This window comes from Bos mutus, chromosome 9 (assembly GCF_027580195.1).
Source record: "Bos mutus isolate GX-2022 chromosome 9, NWIPB_WYAK_1.1, whole genome shotgun sequence".
In the NCBI taxonomy this organism is placed as follows: Eukaryota; Metazoa; Chordata; class Mammalia; order Artiodactyla; family Bovidae; genus Bos; species Bos mutus.
The window spans coordinates 9059887-9087796 of NC_091625.1; the positions used below are offsets into that span (position 1 = coordinate 9059887).

Consider the following 27910-nt stretch of genomic DNA (forward strand, 5'->3'; position numbering starts at 1 on the left):
AAGTAATAATAGGATCTCATTCATTTTTTTATTAAGAATATTTTAAATTTGCCTTATTCTGAACATTCACGTGAATATATCCCCATGTGTTAGCTGCATAAAGGATCCAACAAATACAAGAATTAAAAAAGTTTGAAGTTTTCAATCCTATGCAGTATATAGCTTTTTTAATTTAACAATTTAGCTTTTGAAATGAAGTCTTCACACATAGGAGGAAAAAATACTCCTCCCTGAAATAAAAGGACTCTGATTGGATGAAATATCTGAAAAAAACATAGGAGGTGTATGTTTTATTTCCTAAAATATTTAGTTGAGTGGCAGGAATGTAAGAACCATATAAAAATTCAATCATGAAAGATTATGGTCTAAGTACAGCAGGACTGTTGTCAGAAAGGCAGAGGTCAGGCTGCTCCTGCTGCTGCTGCTAAGTCGCTTTAGTCGTGTCCGATTCTGTGAGACCCCATAATCGCCAACCCACCAGGCTCCCCCGTCCATGGGATTCTCCAGGCAAGAACACTGGAGTGGGTTGCCATTTCCTTCTCCAATGCATGAAAGTGAAAAATGAAAATGAAGAAGCTCAGTCGTGTCTGACCCTCAGCGACCCCATGGACTGCAGCCTACCAGGCTCCTCCGTCCATGGGATTCTCCAGGCAAGAGTACTGGAGTGGGTTGCCATTGCCTTCTCCGGAGGTCAGGTTAGTGATACATAAAATCAAAATCAGATTTACTTCTGGCTTCCTCCTTTATTGGTTTTCATGTTAGGATTCTGGCATTTCACTTCAGATATTTATTTCAGCTATTTCACTCAGCACTCAATTTAAGTAAATTTTCTATTAATGAATATGAATTAATTAGTGGGAAAAGGTGATGGGATTCCAGTTGAGCTATTTCAAATCCTAAAAGATGATGCTGTGAAAGTGCTGCACTCGATATGTCTAGTGCTGAAATTTGGAAAACTCAGCAGTGGCCACAGGACTGGAAAAGGTCAGTTTTCATTCCAGTCACAAATAAAGGTAATGCCAAAGAATGCTCAAGCTACCACACAATTGCACTCATCTCACACACTAGTAAAGTAATGCTCAAAATCATCCAAGACAGGCTTCAGCAATATGTGAACTGTGAACTTCCAGATATTCAAGCTGGTTTTAGAAAAGGCAGAGAAACAAGAGATCAAATTGCCAACATCCGCTAGATCATCAAAAAAGAAAGAGAGTTTCATAAAAACATCTATTTCTGCTTTATTGACTATGCCAAAGCCTTTGACTGTGTGGATCATAATAAACTGTGGAAAATTCTTCAAGAGATGGGAATACCAGACCATCTGACCTGCCTCTTGAGAAACCTGTATGCAGGTCAGGAAACAACAGTTAGAACTGGACATGGAACAACAGACTGGTTCCAAATAGGAAAAGGAGTACATCAAGGCTGTATATTGTCACCAAGCTTATTTAACTTATAGGCAGAGTACATCATGAGAAACGCTGGGCTGGAAGAAGCACAAGCTGGAATCAAGATTGCCGGGAGAAATATCAATAACCTCAGATATGCAGATGACACCACCCTTATGGCAGAAAGCAAAGAAGAACTAAAGAGCCTCTTGATGAAAGTGAAAGAGGAGAGTGAAAAAGTTGGCTTAAAGCTCAACATTCAGAAAACGAAGATCACGGCATCCAGTCCCATCACTTCATGGCAAATAGATGGGGAAACAATGGAAATAGTGGCTGACTTTATTTTTCTGGGCTCCAAAATCACTGCAGATGGTAATTCAGATCAGATCAGATCAGTCGCTCAGTCGTGTCCGACTCTTTGCGACCCCATGAATCCCAGCACGCCATGCCTCCTTGTCCAACACCAACTCCCGGAGTTCACCCAGACTCACGTCCATCGAGTCAGTGATGCCATCCAGCCATCTCATCCTCTGTCATCCCCTTCTCCTCCTGCCCCCAATCCCTCCCAGCATCAGAGTCTTTTCCAATGAGTCAACTCTTCGCATGAGGTGGCCAAAGTACTGAAGTTTCAGCTTTAGCATCATTCCTTCCAAAGAAATCCCAGGGCTGATCTCCTTCAGAATGGACTGGTTAGATCTCCTTGCAGCCCAAGGGAGTCTCAAGAGTCTTCTCCAACACCACAGTTCAAAAGCATCAATTCTTTGGTGCTCAGTCTTCTTCACAGTCTAACTCTCACATCCATACATGACCACAGGAAAAACCATAGCCTTGACTAGATGGACCTTTGTTGGCAAAGTAATGTCTCTGCTTTTTAATATGCTACCTAGGTTGGTCATAACTTTCCTTCCAAGGAGTAAGCGTCTTTTAATTTCATGGCTGCAGTCACCATCTGCAGTGATTTTGGAGCCCAGAAAAATAAAGTCTGACACTGTTTCCACTGTTTCCCCATCTATTTCCCATGAAGTGATGGGACCAGATGCCATGATCTTTGTTTTCTGAATGTTGAGCTTTAAGCCAACTTTTTCACTCTCCACTTTCACTTTCATCAAGAGGCTTTTCAGTTCCTCTTCACTTTCTGCTGTAAGAGTGGTGTCATCTGCATATCTGAGGTTATTGATATTTCTCCCGGCAATCTTGATTCCAGCTTGTGTTTCTTCCAGTCCAGCATTTTTCATGATGTACTTTGCATATAAGTTAAATAAACAGGGTGACAATATACAGCCTTGATGTACTCCTTTTCCTATTTGGAACCAGTCTGTTGTTCCATGTCCAGTTCTAACTGTTTCTTCCTGACCTACATACAAATTTCTCAGAGGCAGGTCAGATGGTCTGGTATTCCCATCTCTTGAAGAATTTTCCACAGTTTATTATGATCCACACAGTCAAAGGCTTTGCAGAAATAGATGTTTTTCTGGAACTCTCTTGCTTTTTCCATGATCCAGCAGATGTTTGCAATTTGATATCTGGTTCCTCTGCCTTTTCTAAAACCAACTTGACGTCAGGAGGTTCATGGTTCACATATTGCTGAAGCCTGGCTTGGAGAATTTTGAGCATTACTTTACTAGCATGTGAGATGACTGCAATTGTGTGGTAGTTTGAGCATTCTTTGGCATTGCTTTTCTTTGGGATTGGAATGAAAACTGACCTTTTCCAGTCCTGTGGCCACTGCTGAGTTTTCCAAATTTGCTGACATATTGAGTGCAGCACTTTCACAGCATCCTCTTTCAGAATTTGGAATAGCTCAACTGGAATTCTATCACCTCCACTAGCTTTGTTCATAGTGATACTTTCTAAGGCCCACTTGACTTCGCATTCCAGGATGTCTGGCTCTAGATCAGTGATGATTGCAGATAGTGATTGCAGCCATGAAATTAAAAGGTGCTTACTCCTTGGAAGGAAAGTTATGACCAACCTAGACAGCATATTAAAAAGCAGAGACATTACTTTGCCAACAAAGGTTCGTCTAGTCAAGGCTATGGTTTTTCCAATAGTCATGTATGGATGTGAGAGTTGGACTATAAAGAAAGCTGAGCACCGAAGAATTGATACTTTTGAACTGTGGTGTTGGAAAAGACTGTTGAGAGTCCCTTGGACTGCAAGGAGATCCAACCAGTCCATCCTAAAGGAGATCAGTCCTGAATATTCACTGAAAGGACTGATACTGAAGCTGAAACTCCAATACTTTGGCCACCTGATGCAAAGAACTGACTCATTGGAAAAGACCCTGATGCTGGGAGGGATTCAAGGCGGGAGGAGAAGGGGACGACAGAGGATGAGATGGCTGGATGGTGTCACCGACTCAATGGACATGAGTCTGGGTGAACTCTGAGAGTTGGTGATGGACAGGGAGGCCTGGCGTGCTGCAGTCCATGGGGTCGCAAAGAGTCGGACATGACTGAGCGACTGAGCTGACCTGAGCTGTGAAGTTGAAGACATGCTATGTATTGCAGCAATAACATAGTGACAAGGCTCTCAGCAGCAATGATAGATTTTTTTCCCTGCTTTTTATTACTCATATTCATCTGTGGCCCATTTGGACCTTGAATTCCTAATAAGAAAGGAGCACAGGCCCTTTGATGGATAAACCTGAGAGAAGCTACATGCCACAGAAACAAGCTTTGAACATTATAGTAGAGACAAGAAGCATTGATTGTAATTTTCTTTCAATAATGGGCTAAAATACTGATGGGAAGCCAAAGAAACTTCTTAATTCTTCCTGTGCTGAGACTAGGAACACCGAGGGACAGCAAGAGTTTAGAAAAAACAGCTAATGTCAGCTCCACCAGTAATTTCAGGCAGGCATTTACTGAATAGAATTCAATTTGATCCCAAGCTGCATGGGCACAAGAGTTTTGAAACTGTGATTCAGAGTTGGGAAGGCTCATTCTATTGACACAACTTAGGTTTTAGATAAAATCTTGACAGGAGAAACATAGTCTGTTAATCTCTTAAACAAAATTTTGCTCTTTAAGACTATTATTTCCTTCAGCTGTTATGCTATGCTGTGCTTAGTCGCTCAGTTGTGGCTGACTCTTTGCGACCCCATGGACTGTAGCCCGCCAGGCACCTCTGTCCGTGGGGACTCTCCAGGCAGGAATACTGGAGTGGGTTCCCACGTGCCATGCAATCCTCCAGAAGATCTTCTCAACCCAGGGATCAAACCAAGGTCTCCCACATTACAGGCGGATTCTTTACTTTCTGAGCCATCAGGGAAGCCCAAGAACAGTGGAGCGGGCAGCTTATCCCTCCTCCAGGGAAATCTTCCCGACCCAGGAATCACATGAGGTCTCCTGCATTGCAGGTGGATTCTTTACCAGCTGGACCACCAGGGAAGGCCAGTTGTTATGCTACTTAATAATATTTTGGGATAGAGTCGAAAACAAATATGCTAACTTGTCCCTCAGGGACTGGAAAAATGCCAAATGGTTTTAAATGATTATAAGTTTCTATGACAGACCTCTCTGGTAACTTTAAGAAAATCTGTGAGAAGAAAATAAATATGTTTCTGAATACCAGAGTTGCACAGTTTAAGCATCAAAAGTTTCCTGATATCTCAAAATCTTCCACATGTTATTGTGTCCTGTGAAGCCAACTCATTTCCTGGGAGAATGATCAGTGCTGTCGATTGGGGTATCATGGAGTTTATTTTATTTTTTTTTTAATTTTTAAAGTAGTTTTATTTATATTACCACTTTAATTATTCTGTAATTTGTTTTGTGTATAGTGTTCTAATTAACCTAAATTTAAAGGGCTAATCATACTTAAAAAAATTTTTTTTTATTATTTTTATTTTTTAACTTTACAATATTGTATTGGTTTTGCCATATATCAACATGTATCTGCCACAGGTATACACGTGTTCCCCATCCTGAATCCTCCTCGCTCCTCCCTCCCTGTACCATCCCTCTGGGTCGTCCCAGTGCACCAGCCCCAAGCATCCAGTATTGTGCATTGAACCTGGACTGGCGACTCATTTCATATATGATATTAAACATGTTTCAATGCCATTCTCCCAAATCATCCCACCCTCTCCCTCTCCCACAGAGTCCAAAAGACTGTTCTATACATCAGTGTCTCTTTTGCTGTATCGTATACAGGGTTATTGTTACCATTTTTCTAAATTCCATATATCATGGAGTTTAGAATTATGTTTACAAAACAAATTTTTGGTCAGGAAAGATCAGAGATCAGTTAACACTGGCCATAGGAAAACATTTTCATTATAACAGTCATAAGACCAACGTCCATCAAAAAGAGAAGCTTTCTTCCTCTTAAGGACTTTTGGTACCCAGTTGCCAGATCATCCAGGTGTGACCCTAACCTGACATAACCCCAGAGGCGGGTCTTTAGGTGCCAGTTCTCACAGCACATGGTATAGAAGAGTGAGCCGTGAGCAAAGACAGCAGGGAGCTACTGGTACTCCTCTCCTTTTTCCAAAAAGTATTTTTGGCAATGTGCACTGTGTCAGCGTGCTTTACTGGATTACATACCATATCTTGTTATCATGTGTAACTTGTAAAATGATATAAAACGTTATATTGAACCAACCCATGAAAATAATTGTGTTCCTTATGGACAAATGGACATAGTTCTGTGATGAGTAACAGAAGCTGTTTCCACAGAATGCACCCTGGGGTCAAATCTGAATGTGCTTTGACTATCACTTTATTAAACAAAATGGGAAGTTTCTAATGTAATTGTGGGATGCCTGAGGTCTAAAACTATATACCTTTTTAAGTAATCTAAATATATTTATTACATAGATAAGAACATAGTATTTTATTGCTGCTTCAACACTTCTTAAACTTAGCCACAAAGTTTTGCCTTTGCTGTCCAGTATATTCTGTGATAAAAGCAGTTTTACTGTGCAACACAGATAATTTAACTGAAGAAAAGCCTTCATCTTTAAAATTATGTGCACGTATATCGCAGTATGGGGCATCCCAAGTGGTTCAGTGAGGAAAGAATCTGCCTGCCAATGCAGGAGACGCAGGACATGTGAGTTTGGCCCCGAGTCAGGAAGAGCCCCTGGAGGAGGAAATGGCGACCCACTCCATTATTCTTGCCTGGAAAATCCCGTGGACAGAGGAGCCTGTCTGGCTACAGTCCATGGGGTCACAAGGTATTGGACACGAATTAGCAACTGAGCACACACATAGAGCAGTCCGCTGTGGCTAAAAATGATGGAACCTTTCCAGAAATGTACTAACTGATGAAATGATAAAGATCTTTCTAGGCTTAAACAGAATATATGATTGCTATTTTAAAATTTGAAGACATGATTTTTTTCTTCATATATTTGAATTTTATTTTAAAAATTCTAAGAAGTGATATCTAACTTCATTCTAGGTAATACTTTAAAAAAACTAATGTCTTAAAAATGTTTGCCGGAAATAAAGTGGTCAATAGAATTGCTAGTTTGTTTTGAGCTTTCTAAACCTGGAAACTCGGGAGCCCAAGTCACTTCCTTGGAGCAGCTGAATTCCTGAGGCTCCACTGGGAATGTGCACATCCTCCCTGGGTATCTCATTCTAGTTCATGTGCTGTTTGCAAAGCAGGCTTGTCAAAGAGATGGCCCGTGAATTCCAGTAATGGAAACTGATAGGCCTCTGCTGAAAACCTTCAGACCCAGCAAAGGAACCAGATGGACTGGGAAGAACTGAAAATTCTCCCAAGTAACTCTTTCAAGTAAAACAGCATCAGCATGTTTTTAAAACTGATCTAAAGACAATCGACAGGAATGAGCAAGAAAGTATATGCTCTTTATATGTGTGTGTGTGCGCACGTGTGTGTATACACATATGCATATATATGTATATATATGTATATGTATATCAGTTCAGTTCAGTTCAGTCGCTTAGTCATGTCCGACTCTTTGCCACCCCATGAACCGCAGCATGCCAGGCCTCCCTGTCCATCACCAACTCCCAGAGTCCACCCAAACCCATGTCCATTGAGTCGGTGATGCCATCCAACCATCTCATACTATGTCGTCCCCTTCTCCTCCAACCTTCAATCTTTCCCAGCATCAGGGTCTTTTCAAATGAGTCACCTGTCTGCATCAGGTGGCCAAGTATTGGAGTTTCAGCTTCCACATCAGTCCTTCCAATGAACACCCAGGACTGATCTCCTTTAGGATGGACTGGTTGGATTTCCTTGCAGTCCAAAGGACTCTCAACAGTCTTCTCCAACACCACAGTTCAAAAGCATCAATTCTTTGGTGCTCAGCTTTCTTTATAGTCCAACTCTCACATCCATACGTGACCACTGGAAAAACTATAGCCTTGACTAGATGGACCTTTGTTGGCAAAGTAATGTCTCTGCTTTTTAATATGCTGTCTAGGTTGGTCATAACTTTCCTTCCAAGGAGCAAGCATCTTTTAATTTCATGGCTGCAATCACCATCTGCAGTGATTTTGGAGCCCAGAAAAATAAAGTCAGCCACTGTTTCCACTGTTTCCCGATCTATTTGCCATGAAGTGATGGGATCAGATGTCATGATCTTAGTTTTCTGAATGTTGCACTTTAAGCCAACTTTTTCACTCTCCTCTTTCACTTTCATCAAGAGGCTCTTTAGTTCTTCTTCACTTTCTGCCATAAGGGTGGTGTCATCTGCATATCTGAGGTTATACACATACATATATGTGTGTGTGTATATATATATAGTTGTTGCTGTTGTTAAGTCACTAAGTTGTATCTGACTCTTTGTGACCCCATGGACTGTAGCATGCCAGGCTCCTCTGTCCTCTGCTATCTCTCTGAGTTTGCTCAAATTCATGTCCATTGAGTCGGTGGTGCTATATATATATATACATACACACACAAACATATGTATACACACACACACACACACACACACATAGATACACACACATAAGTTTTTAGATAAGAGGTCACCAGAACAAAATCTTTTCCATGAGACAATGAAGAGGGGCGGTTAGATGCACAGAAGTGAATTATGTGAACTCTAATTCCAGTTCTATCTCCTGATTGTATAATCATCTGTAAGAAGATGGTCATAACTGTGTTGTCAGAACAGTACTTGGCCCATAGAGAACCTGTGTCAGACTAGAACATTATGCCCAGAGATTTGAAAGAGAAAATAAAACGAAGGACACTAAGTAGCAAATGGGAATGCATGGGCTGTCGAATCAGAGAGACCTACGTTCAAATCTTAGGTGATGCTCCTAGTTAGGTGAAACCTGTCAGAGCCTCCGCGTTCTTATTTTCTGAATGAAAGCGCTAGTCCTGGCGCTGGCAGCTGAGGGGTGGATGCAAAGCCCCTGTACTCACTGAACATTCAGCATTAGGCTGCCTTGCCCCACAACTCTAGAACTGATGGTTATCAATGCAGAATTTCTTCATTCATTTGTGTTTTGTGACAATGAAATTTATTCTGTATGTTTCTTTTAGGGTGAAAATGGTTTACGTGGTACTCCAGGCTTACCTGGTCAAAAGGTAAACATTTTTTTTTTTTAATGTTTCATGTTAGTTAAGAACTTTTAACATCTCAAAAGTTGAAGTTGCACATGATATAGTGAAGATACAGGAAATTTGGTGAGACTGAATTAGTCCCCTGACTTGACCACCACTTGATCTTTCTTCTCAAAGAGAACCCATGGTAGCAATCCCTTCTCAGAGGAGCTGCTCTAGGGCAGAGCTTTATGAGAGGGGCTTGGCCACATGCTTCTCTGGAGAATGGATAGTGGTGCTTTCTGGGGCCTGGGAGTGTGACAGCTGCTCTGGGAATGTTTTCACCAAGAGTCTAAATTTTGGTGGTGTTTAGTCACTCAGTCGTGTCTGACTCTTTGGTGACCCCATGGACTGTAGCCTGCCAAGCTCCTTTGTTCATGGGATTTCCCAGGCAAGAATACTGAAGTGGGTTGCCATTTCCTTCTCCAGGGGATCTTCCTGACCCAGGGGTCAAACCCAGGTCTCCTGCATTGGCAGGTAGATTCTTAACTGCTGAGCCCCCAGGGAAGCTAAATGAAGTCTAGAACAGGATTGACTGCTTTTGACTATTTGTGGTTACTTTTTTTCCTTTTTTGTTATTTCCCAGATTGAGCTAAATGTAATAGTTACAATGGCATAAAATAGTAAATATTGCAAAGATGTTGCAAGTGATCTCCTCAAAAAATGTTTCAGAATGATAAACTTGTACATAATAAGGATTTTTGCATTGGCCAGATTCTTTGAGCCTAGAATCTTTCTTTTCACCAAGCTGAACTTCATTTCATCCTTTACTGTCCAAAGGCTGATTTCTTCCCCTGAGGAGAAATATGATTGGATGTGACCAGCATTATTGGAAACACAGAGACTGGCTTATTCCAGTTTTCTGAAGAGATGAGGGGCCACTTTGGGTGGGGCCAGCTGTCATGATACCACCCAGATAACCCACCACAGGGGAGAGCATTATTGATGCAATATTAAATGCCCACCAGTCATGTCATTTCTATGCTCTGAAGATGTTTCACAGACTTCAGCAACCGGAAGTCAGAAGTTACTATAGCATCTAGGTTTTGCTCTGTAGCTAAAAAACTACCATAAAAAGATAGGCGGTTACCTATAGTTATAGCTTTTGAAGAAATCTTCCTTTACTTGCTTGATGAAAACACCAAGACTGATTTGGCAGAGAAGAAATAGCAAGCCTCTGCATTTCTTCCCAGCAGTTCTAGACAAAACCCAGTAATACAGCATGTGCCACATCTGTGAGTCGAGTTGCCAGCCAAGGGATGTGTAGATTTATCTGCTGGGAAACAGTTTTGGACTCTCCAGAAGTTGTTTGTGGTGGCTGCTTCATGCTGGCGTTGTGGCTGGGGTGCTGGGCCATGTAGCAGCTTCATGTCAGCTTGAATCAACAGGTCAAGTTAAAGTCTGTATTTTAGGAAAAATAGAAGAAAAAGATAGACCACACATTCAGTGGCAAATGTACACAAATCTAACTTGCTTTCTTTCCTGGTACCTTTTTTGAGGATAGATGAAGCAGAAAGTGAAAGTGTTAATGGCTAAGTCATGTCTGACACTTTGTGATCCCATGGACTGTAGCCCACCAGGCTCCTTTGTCCATGGAATTCTCCAGGCAGGAATACTGGAGTAGGTAGCCATTCCTTCTCCAGGGGACCTTCCCTACCCAGGGCTCGAACCTAGGTCTCCTGCGTTGCAGGCAGATTCTTTACCATCTGGGACACCAGATGTAATTATTTAATCATGTATATATGTGTCCATATACACACATACATATGATTTTTTATATATAGTATACACAGACTATATATACACATAGGAAAGAGCTGCATTTTGTTTCAATGTATAATGTAAATTGTATTGTGTCACTTTGTTTGAAGAATTGCAGAAAAAAAACTGGAGATAAAAAGCCCTTCATCCTCTTGTCTTGGTGCACTCAGGAAATGTTTACTGCGCACTTCTTGTAAGTGAAGGGGTGTGTATGACCCTCCCCAACATTTCCTTGCTGGCTATATTGTCATGAGTGCCTGACATACATTTGGCATTCAATGAATAGTTACTGATTTTATGAATGAAACATCAGTGCTCTAAATATCTGTACAGAGTTAAGTGGGAAAATAAGCTTGTCAGATGAGAGAGGTTTAGTTGAAGAATAGGGGGCTTCTACCTCCCAGAGTCAATATGGTGCATGAGAGCCCACCGTGTTCTGTGCTGGAGAGGCAGGCCATCTGGGTGGGAAGGAGCCTGGCGCTGGCCTCAGAGCTGGAGCCAGAACTCTCGGCTCGTTCATCACACACCTCTCCCTGGAACAGTCTTCGTGGAAGTCAGCTTGAGAAGGACGTTCCTACTGCGTCTAGTGGCATCAACAATGAGAGTAGTAATAGCAATAGTGACTGACAGTCTTTGCCAGGCACAGTATTTGATGCATTCAATTGTCAAAAAACCTGAGAAAGGTCTTATGGATGGAGAAATTCAGGCTTGTGAGTATCAAATTGCATTGGAAGTAGTGAAACTAGAGCTTGTACCCTGGAAAATCATTCCTTCAGTGAGTAATTAAAATTTTGTATAACTTTAATATTGGTTTTCAGCTTATATTTTAGAAACACTTTAATATATACAGTTATTGATTTTTCAAATTTAGAAACTATTACTTTTATTGTAATAATTACATGTGTTAAAAGTAGCGTACCTATTATTATACACGTCGTATTCCTCTTCTGCAGGGAGAGCAAGGTTTTGAAGGCAGCAAAGGAGAAACTGGCGAAAAGGTAAAGATCACTTTTCATACTTAACTGTGAGAACAAGCTGTGTTCTTGAAAATATTCTGGACTAGAATATCTAATTTGATTTTGTGCTTTCCATAAAATCAGTTCAGTGATTTTATAGAAATTCTATAAAATGTTTGTCTCACTCAGAGTAGACTTAGCAAATCAGTGACTGTCAGACATCTTTCTAAACTTGTTTAAGTGGTAGTTATTTCTACACATTTCTAGTGAAATCATTCCACTGATATAGAAATGATTCAAATATTTACGGTGTTTTTGTGCCACAACAGCACTGATGGATGATGACGTGTCCAAGTCTAAATAAATGCTTTATTTATATGCCATCAGCAGAATTTTCCCTGAGGAAATAAATAGGTAGAACTAAATAAATTGCAATAGACAGGATCCAACAGAAAATGGGTGGCACATTCAAAATAAAACAGTGTGAAAGAGTTGAATAAAGGGAATATTTAAAAGGCAGAGGCAATGTTTTGGAACATCAAGACTGTGTGATACCACAGATCGGACATAGGGAACTCCTGAAATCCCCTCAGACTGCTGGTTATCAGACTCAGAGGTAAAGAGAACTCACATGGAAAGGGCTGCAGATTAGAGCCGAGGCAAGTTGTTAACCCCTCTGTTCAAGCAATCATTCTGAATCAATTCAAGCTGAAATCATTTGAATTTCAGTTCAAAGCAATTGGCTTTGAATTGAAAGCACGAAAGATAGAAGTGTCTTATTGTTGTTTAGTTGCCAAGTAGTGTCTGACTCTTTTGTAACTCTATGGACCGTAGCCCACCAGGCTCCTCTGTCCATGGAATTTTCTTTTTTTTTTAAATATAAATTTATTTTAATTGGAGGCTAATTACTTTACAATATGGTATTGGTTTTGCCATACATTGACATGAATCTGCCACGGGTGTACATGTGTTCCCCATCCTGAACCCCCCTCCCACCTCCCTCCCCATCCCATCCCTCTGGGTCATCCCAGTGCACCAGCCCCAAGCACCCTGTATCATGCATCAAACCTGGACTGGTGATCTGTTTCACATATGATAATATACATGTTTCAATGCCATTCTCCCAAATCATCCCACCCTCACCCTCTCCCACAGAGTCCAAAAGACTGTTCTATACATCTGTGTCTCTTTTGCTATCTCTCATACAGGGTTATCCTTACCATCTTTCTAAATTCCATATATATGCGTTAGTATACTGTATTGGTGTTTTTCTTTCTGGCTTACTTATATAATAGGCTCCAGTTTCACCCACCTCATTAGAACTGATTCAAATGGATTCTTTTTAATGGCTGAGTAATACTCCATTGTGTATATGTACCACAGCTTTCTTATCCGTTCATCTGCTGATGGACATCTAGGTTGCTTCCGTGTCCTGGCTATTATAAACAGTGCTGCGATGAACATTGGGGTACACGTGTCTCTTTCAATTCTGGTTTCCTTGGTGTGTATGCCCAGCAGTGGAATTGCTAGGTCATACGGCAGTTCTATTTCCAGTTTTTTAAGGAATTTCCACACTGTTCTGCACAGTGGCTGTACTAGTTAGCATTCCCACCAACAGTGTAAGAGGGGAATTTTCTAGGCAAGAACACTGGAGTGGGTTGTCATTTCCTACTCCAGGGGATCTTCCTGACGCAGGGATTGAAGCTGCATCTCTTGCATTGGCAGGTGGCTTCTTTACCACTGAGCCACTGTATAGGATAGAAGTGTCTTAGTTATCCAGAATTTCCCTTCACACAATCGTTTGCGTTCTTCTGCATTTCATATGTCTAGCTTTATCTTCAAATAGAACAAAAACAGCACCATTCTTTTGTTTCATAAAATGCCATGTAATTGGACGGCCAGAACGGAGGCTAGAAGGGGAAAAAGATCATCTCAAATTAGACTGGATGGCCTGTGTTGAGTTTTCTGGGCAGTGGTCAGTAACTTGCTTCTTCATTAGGTATTTATAGAGAGAATGAGCATCTATTATAAGATAAATTATGCATGTTATAAGCTATTTGGTAATTACATTTCCTCACAGAACAGTGAGAGGGAGTCAGGACAGCCATACAATAAACCTGTAACTGAGTCCACTGAGTGATGATTATTTTTTTAAAAGAATCTTCCTTCTTAGGAGTCTCTTGAATATTTTTGCTTTAGAATAATGGTCATTGCAAGACCATGGCATTAAATGAATGCTTTATTTACATACATTCCTATTTTATTAATGGGACCTTACCTGTAGGAATAAATGAGAATGAGCAAGAAAAACAGATATATTCTCTGTAATTTAAAGTCACCGTCTCACTAAAATCTTGGTGGCTATTTTAATATTTTACATATAGAGTTGGTATTGCTCAGTAATAAATAGTTTCTCACAGGTTATGAGTTACAGAAAAACATTCAATACATTTGTCTTCAAAGATTTTCCTTCTAATTCTTTATGTCTGTTAACTGTTGCCTTCAGATAGTCCATCTCACCAAGAGTGAAAATACTTATGGAGAATATGGTTGAGATATCAGAAAGAAAGCAAGCACCAAAGAGAAAAGACAATATCTTGAATGATAAGCACAATTCAAGTGGTTAATGGTCAAATGTAAGATTTACATAACAATCTTTACGTTAGAAAATGTGTTCTGTTTTGATTATTATTTACCATTTGTGGGACGTTTTAGTTTTTTCAGTGTTAATGCTGTTTGATTATGATACATGACCACACATATTTTTCCATAAGATAAATGATTGACATCAAGCCTTCATTTCTAGATTAGTAACTTTTTGTTTCTGGATTAAACAGGAAAATTATGTGAGGCACTCATTTCAGTGTGAAGCCAGAATGAGATTTTTGGACTGCTTATGTCCCAATTTGTTTTCTGAACAAAGACAATCTCATTTGAATTTCAGTTCTTTGTGGAAAACTGAGTATGCAGGGAAAATAAGACTCACCTTTCTTCCTTAGTTACTTTAATGTGGCCTTTACTGTGTTTATTTTTTTCTATTTTATTTTTTTATTTTTTAACTTTACAATATTGTATTGGTTTTGCCATATATCAACATGAATGTGCCACAGGTATACACGTGTTCCCCATCCTGAACCCTCCTCCCTCCTCCCTCCTCCCTCCCTGTACCATCCCTCTGGGTCATCCCAGTGCACCAGCCCCAAGCATCCAGTACTGTGCATCGAATCTAGACTGGTGAATCGTTTCATATATGATATTTAAAATTAGACTGTTATAAATGACATAATTCATTAGTTGCAAAGTGAAATAATTCAGGAAGTTATTGTTAGAGATATCGTATCTATCACAGCCACGTGGCTACTGACCAAAAAAGAAAAGTTTATCAACTAAAAGAAAATGCCACATAAAGGTTTTCAGGTGATATTTCTATAACCCAATATAATAAACCAAGTAGAGAAATCTGCTGCTTTTCTTTATGGCTAGAAAAGGAGCTTTCAGGGTGGCTTAATCCAAACCTGTCACATGGTTCCTCAACGTACTGAAGATGCTGCACTCAGTTCAGACACACACACACAGTGAAACTTGAACAAGTATAGAGGACCTCATTTGAAAGCATATTCCTGAGTCTATTGCAGTTTATAACATGAGAGAAACATAAATAATTCATTACCTGGACATGGACCAGACAAGTCAGTCCTGAAGTGAAAATTACTTGAGAGAATCATTCTTCCCCTCAAAGGTTAGTTTATGGTACTGGTAGGACTCTCCCAGAAGACAGCCCTCTTCAGATTCACCATGTTTTGGTTTATCTTAGGAGTGACCTTGACTCACCACCCTGTTCCTGGTTAGAACATCATCCAGGGATCCCTGGATCTCTGACAGCATGGCCCAGGAGTCAGGAAGGGAGAGGTCTATATTCTGGCTGAGGAACTGACCCTCAGCTGAGGTCCATGTTGGAATTTCTCTGTTTCTGTCAGAGTGGTCATAACCGTACCTTCTTTGAGAGATTTTCCTTAGGTTCCTTCAGTATTACCATAGATGTTATGTGGCTACTGCTAGCAATAAACAAAGAGAAGAGTTCACTCTTATTTTTTAAATTCATATTATTAAAGAAAGGATAGTTGATTCCCAATGTTGTGTTAATTTCTGCTCTACGGAAAAATGACTCAGATATATATATATATATATATATATATATATATATGTTCTGTTTCCTATGCTTTTCCATCATGGAAAATTCCACAGGACACTGTCGTTCCCTGTGCTATGTGGTAGGGTCTTACTGTTTATTCATCTGTATGTAAAAGCTTGCATCTGCTGATCCCAACTGTTAGTCCACCCCTCCCGCAGCCCCTCCCCTTAGTAGCAACAAGTCTGTTCTCTGTCGGTGACTGTGTCTATTTTGTAGATAGGCTCATTTCTGTCACATTTTACACTCCACGTGCCTTTCTCTTACTCTTATTTGGTTTCCTCTTAGATTTGCTTCACTCCGTATGATAATCTCCAGGTGCATCCATGCTTCTGCAAATGTCATTACTTCATTCTTTTTTATGGCTGAACAATATTCCATTGTATATACGAACCATATCTTCCTTATCCATTCCTCTGTTGATGGAAATTTAGGTTACTTCCAGGCTTCTTGGCTTTTGTAAATAGTGCTGTGGTGAACATAGGGGTGCATATATCTTTTTTGAATTATATGAATAGTCTTCTCTGGATACATGCCCAGGAGCAAGATTGCTTTGCACTTCCCTCATAGCTCAGTCAGTAAAGCATCTGCCTGCAATGCAGGAAACCTGGGTTCGATTCCTGGGTTGGGAAGATCCCCTGGAGAAGGAAATGGCAACCCACTCCAGTATTCTTGCCTGGAGAATCCCATGGACAGAGGAGCCTGGTGGGCTACAGTCCACGGGGTTGCAAAGAGTCGGACATGACTGAGAGACTAAACTACCACCATGGTGGTTCTAGTTGTAATTTTTCGAGGAACCTCTATTCTGTGGTCCCTAGTGGCTGACCAATGTATATTTCCACCAACAGTGCAGGAGGGCTCACTTTTCTCCACACCCTCCCTAGCATTTATTGTTTGTAGGTTTTTTTAATGATGAGCTTTCTAACTGGTATGAGGTAGTGAAGAGTCTGCCAACTCATTTGATGTAGCCAAATCATTTCTTGTTATATGGCCAGAAATAAAGGCAATAATTAGACTATGAATATTACTTTAGAAAAAGACCATTTGGCAGAGGTTCAGTGAGGTGATATTTATTCCTAAACTTCATCCCAGTGTTTACTTTAGATCTTTGTGAAAATAGGAATATTACTTGGCTGCATTTATGAAAAGAAAGAGTAAATAGAAAAGCAAATGTAAACATCTGCTTTAAAACAGAATTCAATATTTGTAAATAGTTGTTTCAGATCATGTAATTTAGTTTGCTTTTAAAATTATCATTTTTGTATTGTCAATCAAGCCTTACTGCTGCTGCTGCTGCTAAGTCGCTTCAGTCGTGTCCGACTCTGTGCAACCCCATAGATGGCAGCCCACCAGGCTCCTCTGTCCATGGGATTCTCCAGGCAAGAACACTGGAGTGGGTTGCCATTTCCTCCTCCAATGCATGAAAGTGAAAAGTCAAAGTGAAGTCGCTCAGTCGTGTCCGACTCTTAGCGACCCCATGGACTGCAGCCTACCAGGCTCCTCTGTCCATGGGATTTTCCAGGCAAGAGTACTGGAATGGGGTGCCATTGCCTTAAGTTTAAAAACTAATTTCTTCAGCATTAAACTTGATTCTGCTCTATGTTATTGTTAAATATCATTTAATCGTGAAAAACATGCAGTAGCAACTGTTACTCATGTCACAGTGTTTCTGATATTTTCTAGCTAAAATATTGCCCATTTTTGGTTTATTCAACAGTGACATTTAAGATAACATGGGTACATGTGTGCATGCTAAATCACTTCAGTCATGTCCAACTCTTTGCAACCCTGTGGACTATATAGCCTTCTGGGCTCCTCGGTTCATGGGATTCTTTAGGCAAGATTACTGAAGTGGTTAGCCATGCTCTCCTCCAGAAAATCTTCCCGACCCAGGAGTCAAACCCACATCTCTTATGTCCCCTGCATTGGCAGGCGTGTTGCCGGGGTCCAGCCCCGGCTGATCCAGGGTATTCGAAGCGGGGACGGCGTCGGCGAGGGTCAGGATACAATAGCTTCAATTAGATATTAATTAAAGATATAAAGAGTAATAGAATAAGGATAGCTCAGTAGGAAAATTCAGTGGAGAAAAGAGGCTGAGTGGCTTGGTTTACGCGGGAGACCAATAAAACTTCAAGACAAGAAGTTTGCACCACTTACGTAGGCTGCAGGCGTCCTTCCGTTCTCCCGAAGGAGAGGAGACACTGAGGCCTCCCCGGTCGGGTCTTAGAAGCCCAGGCATAATTAGTAAGCATGGTGGGTTCCGCGCTCCAGATGGAGACTCAGCCAGAGTGAAAGAGAGAGAGACATGGGGAGACCAGTATTTCGAGAAACTGATCCCAATTCTTTATTTTCCAGAGTCTGTTTTTATACACTGAGATGTTATGCAAAAATCACGCGGGGTCAGCTGTCCTGACTTTTATCAAAGTCAGGTGCTTCACACAAATGTATACAGAGGTCTTAGGGGTGTTACATCATCTTCTGGCTAGGGGGCCTGCTGACAATTTACGACACTCTCCTTGTGACGGTGGTCAGTCAACCAGAACACTTTTTTCTCCAAGGGTGATTATTCTTAAAACAGATGCCACCCAAATAAAGTTACATTCCTATAGGGTGAGGGTGTAGTGGGTTTTAGTTAAGGAAAGAATTTACTTAGCCTAAGGTCTAATGTGATTAATATCAAAGGTTAATACTTATTTCTTCTATATATTCATTAATGTGTGTAAGGGCAGGGGATGTGGAGACTTAGCAACAAACATTGGCTCAACAAATGAAAAACCCTTCACCAGTACAATTTCTAATCAGCCCATTATACTTATACTAATAGTTTTCTAACTTTTCTAAGGAACCTGTTTTTAGAAGGTTTAAAGCATCTCGTGCCTCTCACGGTTGGGAGGCTGTGAGTGATCACATGTGGCCAGACAAGCCTGTCAGGCAGGCCAGAGAACCTTCAGAGGAGTTTGTAGGTTAAAACACTCTTGTCACGCCCAGGAGTTTTTATTAACTGGAGCTCTAAGTTAACTCCTTCTCCGAAAGAGGTGGTGGGGGACAGCCCCCCGTAAAGTCAGAGGTGTAGGTGGGAGCACAAAGTAGTAAAGTAGGCAGGCTCTGGTTATGGGGGTAGATGCTCGAGGATTTCCAGGGGAGTCCTGAGGCTCAATCCCGCCTTTGCGTATGTCGAGCCTCCTTCCTCATGACCTTTGTCACGGGCGGGCGGAGTACCTCACTCTGGCCCCCAACAGCGTGTTCTTTAGCACTAGCAGCCCTGGGAAGCCCATCATGCGCACACATGGCAGCAGATTCTTACAAGGATCTCAGATGCTTCAGCAAGTGTGAGACTTTCCATTAGATATTAAACTTATTTGATCTCCTCAAGATCTTGTAAGTTTAGTGAAAAGGAAAAGAACCACCAAATTACTTTTGTCCACAGCTCCAGGAGATGTGACAGTGTACAACAGTTGACATATTCTGAAGCCCACATTGTTTGTGATGCAGCAGGTTCTAACTCATTTTAAAAATTACAGGCAGCATCTTGATCAATGATCTTTTCTCTTACTCTGAGTTAAACTAATAACAATAACTGCAAAACTAACAAAAGCATATGATTCCTGCTTTAATTCATCTCTTAAAACTTTGGAAAACAGGTTGCTGTAAATTTCCAGTGACTTCCTTGTGATTTTCCTTTTCTTTTTTTTTTTTTATTTGACATGCAATTTATTTATGATAAATAAAACAAACACAATTTTAGGTTTGTAAAAGTGATACAGAAAATAGAATGTGACCTCTTTTCAGATTAAGACTTCATTGAAAACGTGGTGCTTCAGAACACAGTCTGATGTTTATCCTTAAAGTGAATATACATCAATTCCCTACAGAAAGCAATTTCATCCTTCTTATCCTGAGAAAGCATTGCTTTTCCTTTAGCAGTATTTTTAGTTCCATCATCACATCTCATTAAATATTAAAGGAGATTACTTCATAGAAGGCTACCTAAGTATCACAGAAAAACGGCCACAAAGCCAAACGTATTTCAAGTTCAAAGAAAGGTAAACAGTTTATACATCAGCACTTCAGTGTCACTCAGTCGTGGCCAACTCTTTGCAACCCCATGGACTACAGCACGCCAGGCTTTCTTGTCCATCACCAATTCCAGGAGCTTACTCAAACTCATGTCCATTGAGTCGGAGATTACAAGAATGTTGTCTAGGTCCTAAAGTACCTTAAAATATATTTGTTTAAACTAGAAAATCACATTTAAATATTTATTACTCTGGTTTTGTAGCTGTTGCAAATATTTTATCTGACAGAAATTCACTGGAAAAAGTCTCACTGTTGCCTGTTTTTAGTGAATTTATTTAACACATATTGTTGTATTATATTACCATCATATAAGTAATATAATCTGTAATATTCTTTTGTAGAAAATGTGATGTTCAAATAAATAAAATTATTAAAATACCTATTGTAATGTACAGTTAAGTATGCTTTATTAATCCAGAATTTTCTGCATCCAATCATTTGTATTTCTTAATTTTCAGATGACATAGCTCAAATTTTCGTAGGCCAGCCTAGAATAAAATATGCATTTAGACATAGTGTTGATTTTATGTATGATGTTCAGCCTTTTGCCTTTGATGGGTGCTTCTAAAGATGTGCTAGGAGAAATGGAAAATGCTTACTAGAAAATATCCTTCCTATCTATTTTATAACTCATGAACTCTTGGTTTCCACTCAAGTGAATATTGAAGAGCAACAGCACTGAGTCCATTTCCTGTTATTCTGATGCTTTTTATTTTTAATATCAAAAATATATCCATGATACATCATATATTGTCTCGATATATAAATGCTAGGCTAATGAGAAAGATCCAACCAGTCAATCCTAAAGGAAATCAGTCCTGAATATTCATTGGAAGGACTGATGCTGAAGTTGAAACTCCAATACTTTGGCCACCTGATGCGAAGAACTGACTCATTGGAAAAGACCCTGATTCTGGGAAAGATTGAAGGCAGGAGAAGGGGACAACAGAGGATGAGATGGTTGGATGGCATCACAGATGCAATTGACATTAATGTGAGCAAGCTCTGGGAGTTGGTGATGGACAGGTGGGCCTGGCGTGCTGCAGTCCATGGGGTCGCAGAGTCGAACATGACTGAGCGACTGAACTGAACTGAATGAGAATGACTGAGGGAAGGAGGAGAAGGGAGAGACAGAGGATGAGATGGTTGGATGGCATCATTGATTCAATGGACATGAGTTTGAGCAAACTTCGGGAGATAGTGAAGGACAGGGAAGCCTAGCATGCTGCAGTGCATGGGGTCGCAAAGTGTCAGACGCAACTGAGTGATTGAACACCAACAATGAGAATGATGGGCATTTCTTTAGTAGTATTTCATTGATTTATTTCTCATAGATTGATTTAAATTTTTTATTCAATGGATAACAAAAGTTGGAAGTTAACTATTTTTATATTCAGTTCAGTTCAGTCACTCAGTCGTGTCCAATTCTTTGCGACCCCATGAATTGCAGCACACCAGGCCTCCCTGTCCATCACCAACTCAAGGAGTCCACTCAAACTCATGTGCATTGAGTCAGTGATGCCATCCAGCCATCTCATCCTCTGTCGTCCCCTTCTCCCTCTGCGCCCAATCTCTCCCAGCATCAGGGTCTTTTCCAATGAGTCAACTCTTCGCATGAGGTGGCCAAAGAATTGGAGTTTCAACCTCAGCATCAGTCCTTCCAATGAACATCCACGATTGATCTCCTTTAAGATGGACTGGTTGGATCTCCTTGCAGTCCAAGGGACTCTCAAGAGTCTTCTCGAACACCACAGTTCAAAAACATCAATTATTCGGTGCTCAGCTTTCTTCACAGTCCAACTCTCATATCCATACATGACCACTGGAAAAACCCTAGCCTTGACTAGACGGACCTTTGTTGGCAAAGTAATGTCTCTGCTTTTGAATATGCTATCTAGGTTGGTCATAACTCTCCTTCCAAGGAGTAAGTGTCTTTTAATTTCACGGCTGCAATCACCATCTGCAGTGATTTTGGAGCCCAGAAAAATAAAGTCTGACACTGTTTCCCCATCTATTTCCCATGAAGTGATGGGACCAAATGCCATGATCTTAGTTTTTTGAATGTTGCACGTTAAGCCAACTTTTTCACTCTCCTCTTTCACTTTCATCAAGAGGCTTTTGAGTTCCTCTTCACTTTCTGCCATAAGGTTGGTGTCATCTGCATATCTGAGGTTATTGATATTTCTCCCTGTAATCTTGATTCCAGCTTGTGCTTCTTCTAGCCCAGTGTTTCTCATGGTGTACTCTGCATATAAGTTAAATAAGTAGGGTGACAATATACAGCCTTGAGGTATTCCTTTTCCTATTTGGAACCAGTCTGTTGTTCCATGTCTTCTAACTGTGGCTTCCTGACCTGCATATAGGTTTCTCAGGAGGCAGGTCAGGTGGTCTGGTATTCCCATCTCTTTTAGAATTTTCCACAGTTTATTGTGATCCACACAGTCAAAGGCTTTGGCATACTCAATAAAGCAGAAATAGATGTTTTTCTGGAACTCTCTTGCTTTTTCCATGATCCAGCAGATGTTGGCAAGTTGATCTCTGGTTCCAATGCCTTTTCTAAAACCATTTTAAACATTTTTATATTAGTACCACAAATAATTGATTTTGCCTGCCTATCAGTTCAGTTCAGTTCAGTCTCTCAGTCATGTCCAACTCTCTGTGACCCCATGGACTATAGCACGCCAGGCCTTCCTGTCCAACACCAACTCCCGGAGTTTACTCTAACTCATGACCATTGAGTCGGTGATGCCATCCAACCATCTCATCCTCTGTTGTCCCCTTCTTATCCTGCCTTCAATCTTTCCCAGCATCAGGGTCTTTTCCAATGAGTCAGTTCTTCACATCACGTGGACAAAGTACTGGAGTTTCAGCTTCAGCATCAGTCCTTCCAATGAATATTCAGCACTGATTTCCTTTAGGATGGACTGATTGGATCTCCTTGCAGTCCAAGGGACTCTCAAGAGTCTTCTCAAACACCACAGTTCAAAAGCATCAATTCTTCAGTGCTCAGCTTTCTTTATAGTCCAACTCTTACATCCATACATGACTGCCTATAAATAACTAAAATATTGATTTCTGGCATTGAATATCATCTGGTTATAGTCAGTAAGTCAATCAATAGTAATCATTTACTACTAGAAACAACAATTATGTCTTAAACTAAGTCAAGATCTTTTATACTGGAAGATATTTTCACTTTACATTAGTCAATTTTCCATCCAGTTTTTGTTATCATAATTTCACATAGAACTTGAGAATATGAAGGCATAGCTGTAATATTTTTCCCATTTAAAAATTGAGTATGAAAAAGAGTGGAGTATGGAGTATGAAAAAAAAGCCTGAATGAGTAAGCCTATACAATATGCATAAATTAGTCTCCAGAACCTTCCAGGATAGCATCTAGGTCATTTGACAGGGAACAAGCATTTCTAGTGTTCATTGTGGAACTGAAAGTGAGCTGTGGTGGCATAAATGGATTCACATTCCTGTGTCCCATGTTCTAGCCCAGCTTTGCCCTGCCAGCTGTGTGAATATGGACATGTCCCTTGCTGTCTTTACCTTAGTCTCCCTTTCTAGAAAATACAGTTCCTATCTTACAAGATTATTGTGGGAGTAAAGTAAGTAAATAAAAGGTATTCAAGAAATACTTATATCCCCAATAGCCAAAAATGTGGGAAAAATGTCAATATTGATATTTGAGAAAAATAGATTTGATATAATTATGGTCTAATTTTTTATTTGCCTAGTACTATTTCCTATTCTAAGTAAGTAAACAAAAGACAAGAGGATATATTAGCTACCTAATATCCGTGTGTAACGAATCACTGCAAACTTTAGTAGCTTAACATGACATTCATTTGTTTAGCTCATGCTCCTTTGGTTTAGCAATTTAGACTGGCTTAGCTCAGTGAGTTTGTTCCCAGCTGGTCTTGTAGAGGTTTGCTCGTGAGCTCTGCTTGGCTGGCAGGTTGGCTGAGGATGGCTGGTGTAGGTTGGGCTTTGATGGACAACATGAAACTCCAGATGGTCTCTCATCCTCCAGCAGTTATCCTGGTCTTGTTCTCAAGGTTAAGGTGGACCAAAGAGAGCAGGCAGGAGCAGATAAGGCCTCCTGAGGCACCTGGCTCAGAGACAGCATGCCATCACCTTTGCCACACTGTGTGGGCCAAAGCAAGTCCCAAAGCCATCCCTGATTCAAGGGGTGGGAAACAGACGCCACCCCTTGACAGCTGAAAAATCTCATGCAAAGGGTATGGATACTTAGAGTGACGAAAAATGGGGTCATTTTTGTAAGAAATTGAACACAAATAAAACAAAGGTTCCTTGTCTGAGGATAACAGTTGAACTCTACCTCGGTGCAAAATGGGTGAATAGATATTTCCTGACTTCATTCACCCTCTCATTCTCCCCTGACTTGCAGTAGAATTCTTAAGTTATGTTTAGACAGTGGGACTTGGAGACTGTGTCAAAAGATATTTCCATATTTGAAATCGTACAGATGCTTTATGTATAATAGGAAAATATTATAGAAAATGAATTCGTAATTAGAATGGAAATAGAGAGTTACAATGTATCAGATAACTAAGTCAAGGGATAACTTGTTCAGATCAGTTCAGTTCAGTCGCTCACTCATGTCTGACTCTTGGCGACACCGTGGACTGTGGCACACCAGGCTTCCCTGTCCATTACCAACTCCCAGAGTTTACTCAAACTCATGTCCATTGAGTCGGTGATGCCATCCAGCCATCTCATCCTCTGTCGTCCCATTGTCCTCCCACCTTCAATCTTTCCTAGCATCAGGGTCTTTTCCAATGAGTCTGTTGTTCCCATCAGGTGGCCAGAGTATTGGACTTTCAGCTTCAGCATCAGTCCTTCCAATGAATATTCAGGAATGATTCCTTTAGGATGGACTGGTTGGATCTCCTTGCAGTCCAAGGGACTCTCAAGAGTCTTCTCCAACACCACAGTTCAAAAGCATCAATTCTTGGTGCTCAGCTTTCTATATAGTCCAACTCTCACATCCATACATGACTGTTGGAAAAGCCGTAGCCTTGACTAGATGGACCTTTGTCGGCAAAGTAATGTCTCTGCTTTTTAATATGCTGTCTAGGTTGGTCATCACTTTTCTTTCAAGGAGAAAGCATCTTTCAATGCAGTCACCATCTGCAGTGATTTTGGAGCCCCCCAAAATAAAGTTTGTCACTGTTTCCATTGTTTTGCCATCTATTTGCCATGAAGTGATGGGACCAGATGCCATGATCTTAATTTTCTGGATGTTGAGTTTTAAGCCAACTTTTTCACTCTCCTCTTTCATGTTCATCAGAGGCTCTTTAGTTCTTCTTCGCTTTCTGCCATATCTGAGGTTATTGATATTTCTCCCGGCAATCTTGATTCCAGCTTGTGCTTCATCCAATCCAGCATTTCTCATGATATGCTCTGCATATAAGTTAAATAAGCAGGGTGACAATATACAGCCTTGACGTACTCCTTTCCCAATTTGGAACCAGTCCATTGTTCCATAGCCAGTTCTAACTGTTGCTTCCTGACCTGCATGCAGGTTTCTCAGGAGGCAGGTCAGGTGGTCTGGTATTCCCATCTCTTTAAGAATTTTCATTCTCTCTAAAAATGACTTAGTACTTTTTTACATAGTCTCATGTGGTTATCAATTTTAGCTAAATACTGAAACCAGAACAACTGGAAAAAGCAGATCAGAGTTGAAATGTATTTGTAACATTTCACCATTAAAGCTTTCTTGGCAATTATGCCTAGTATTCAAACTAGTGCAAGAATGTAAAATACTGTTATTAATAAGTATAGTACTTGCTTATCATCACTTTAAACAACTGTCAACGTGTCTTCTCATTTCCTATGAATTTTTTCTTGGTTCCCATTGTAGAATCTAATGAACATGTTGGATGTTGGACAATGGTTTCATTTACCTTGGTAACATGTAACATTTCTGCAACTTTTAGGAAGGGCTTACTTGTTTAATTTGACAGCTGACTTGAAAAATGAGCAGAACAGATGGAGCAGAGTAAAACTATGATTTCAAAATACACAGCAATTTATCTGTGGCCAATGCCAATTGGTATGAGAGCAACCATGCCAATTTTCAATTAGCCGTGGCAGCAGGCAGTGGGGAAGTGTAATGATAATCCCACAGCCAAGCTGGAGGCTTAACATTAGTCTCCACCGATCGTGTATCATTTTCTTCATTCTTTACAGGGCCAGTGAATAACTCTAGATTATGTCAAATATGTTGCTGTATATTTTAATAGCAGTTATAGAAAAAGTATAATATCAAAAAAGCAAGATATGAAAAAGAGAAGAATAACCATCTGGGGCTTCTATTTCATGGCTATTAGTCTTTCAAAACTTTATTTTTAATAACTGCTTAATATTTCACTGTTTGGATATATAATATTTTATTTGACCAATGCCTTGTTGGAAATATATTCTTCCTGTTTGTATTTTTTTAGATTGCTTCAGCTAGTACATGTAATGCAGAATCAGCATACTTTGACAGGCATCTTTAAGTATATCTCTTGTTCTTTCTTTAAATTGGATTTCTGGAATGGGAATTACTGAGTTGATGAATATGCAGAATTTTAAGATTCTTGGTACATGTACTCAAATAACTTTCGCCAGAGTTTTATTCAATCCGTTTACAAACTAGCTTTAAGTATTACATTTTTCAATTTTTAATCAACAAACATTATTTCCCTTTAAATTTTTATTTCTTTAATGACATCAAATTAAGCATTTACACATACAACAATTCTACATCATATATATTATGAATATTGTTTTCATCATAAGGTTTGCCTTTAGTATTTACTGTTAATTGATATACAGAAATTCTAATTTTTTTGGTTGATGGTGTTTCTTTTCTAATTCTTTAATTCCTTATATGTTTTGATATCCCATGCTTTCAAGAAATCGATTAAATACTCACTCACATTTCCTTCTAGTTTTCCTTTTACACACTGTAACTCTTTCTTCTACCTAAAATGCATTTTGGTGACTTTACTGAGATGAAGATGAAACAAATTTTCCTTCAAAACCCGTCTGATAGTAATTTCCTTACACATTTGTTCATGATGCCTTCTTTTCCATATACTAATTCTTATATACTAAGATCATGTTAGGGATATCTATCTGTTAACTGCTATATTTCTGCCACATTATTTTAACTTTTATGATGCATTTTAACACTGCAAACAAAGGAGCTTCCCATGTAGCCCAAGTGGTAAAGAATCTGCCTGCAGTGCAGGAGACGTGGGTTTGATCCCTGGGTCAGGAAGATCCCCTGGAATAGCGCATAGCAACCCAGTCCAGTATTCTTGCCTGGAGAATCCCCATGGACAGAGGAGCCTGGGCGGCTACAGTCCATGGAGTCATAGAGAGTCAGACACGACTGTGCAACTAACACACACACTGCAAACAGAGTTTCATTACTCTTCTTTTAAAATATTTTCTTGTATATTTTCACCCATTTATAGTGCTACTTGCTACATGTTTAAATTTGGGTGGTTACCCACTCTTTGATTTCCTCATCCTTGAACACAGAATGATAATGATACTTATTTTATTGGTGTCAAACTTAAATGATGTTATCATCAAAGGGTCCTAATCGGTGCCTGGCATAGAGTAAGATGTTGAAAAACTGTTTACTTTTATTTTTGTCTTCTTTATGAATTTAATTTTGTTCTCCTAGTTCCAAAATATATCTATTGGTAACTTTATTGGTTTTATTGTAACTATACACATTGCTTTGGGATAGAGCAGAGTGTGCTGAGCCTCAGGGGATTTGGTTGGAGTCAGGAACTAAAGAGCCATTAAGAACCAGGACACTTCTGCTTCCTCCACTTTTTTCTCTGGCTCCACAATCTCTCCTTTTGTGTGAAATTGCTCTGTTCTCCTGCTTGTCTTACAGCCTGACTCTGCTTGCTCGTTGGTACACCTACTATTAGATGGGAGAGTGGCAGCCTTGTTCCCCAGCTTGC

The 27910-nt window shown here is 40.1% G+C and overlaps 1 protein-coding gene across 1 annotated transcript in view; it reads left to right on the top strand.

The window, feature by feature from the left end:
• The window catches only part of COL19A1 (collagen type XIX alpha 1 chain), a 412517-nt gene that overhangs the window by 103555 nt on the left and 281052 nt on the right, over positions 1–27910 (top strand). The window contains exons 9-11 of the mRNA XM_070377142.1: positions 4778–4786; positions 8862–8906; positions 11636–11680. Of these exons, the coding sequence (XP_070233243.1) occupies positions 4778–4786; positions 8862–8906; positions 11636–11680 (99 nt within the window). The remainder of the gene's footprint in view (positions 1–4777; positions 4787–8861; positions 8907–11635; positions 11681–27910) is intronic.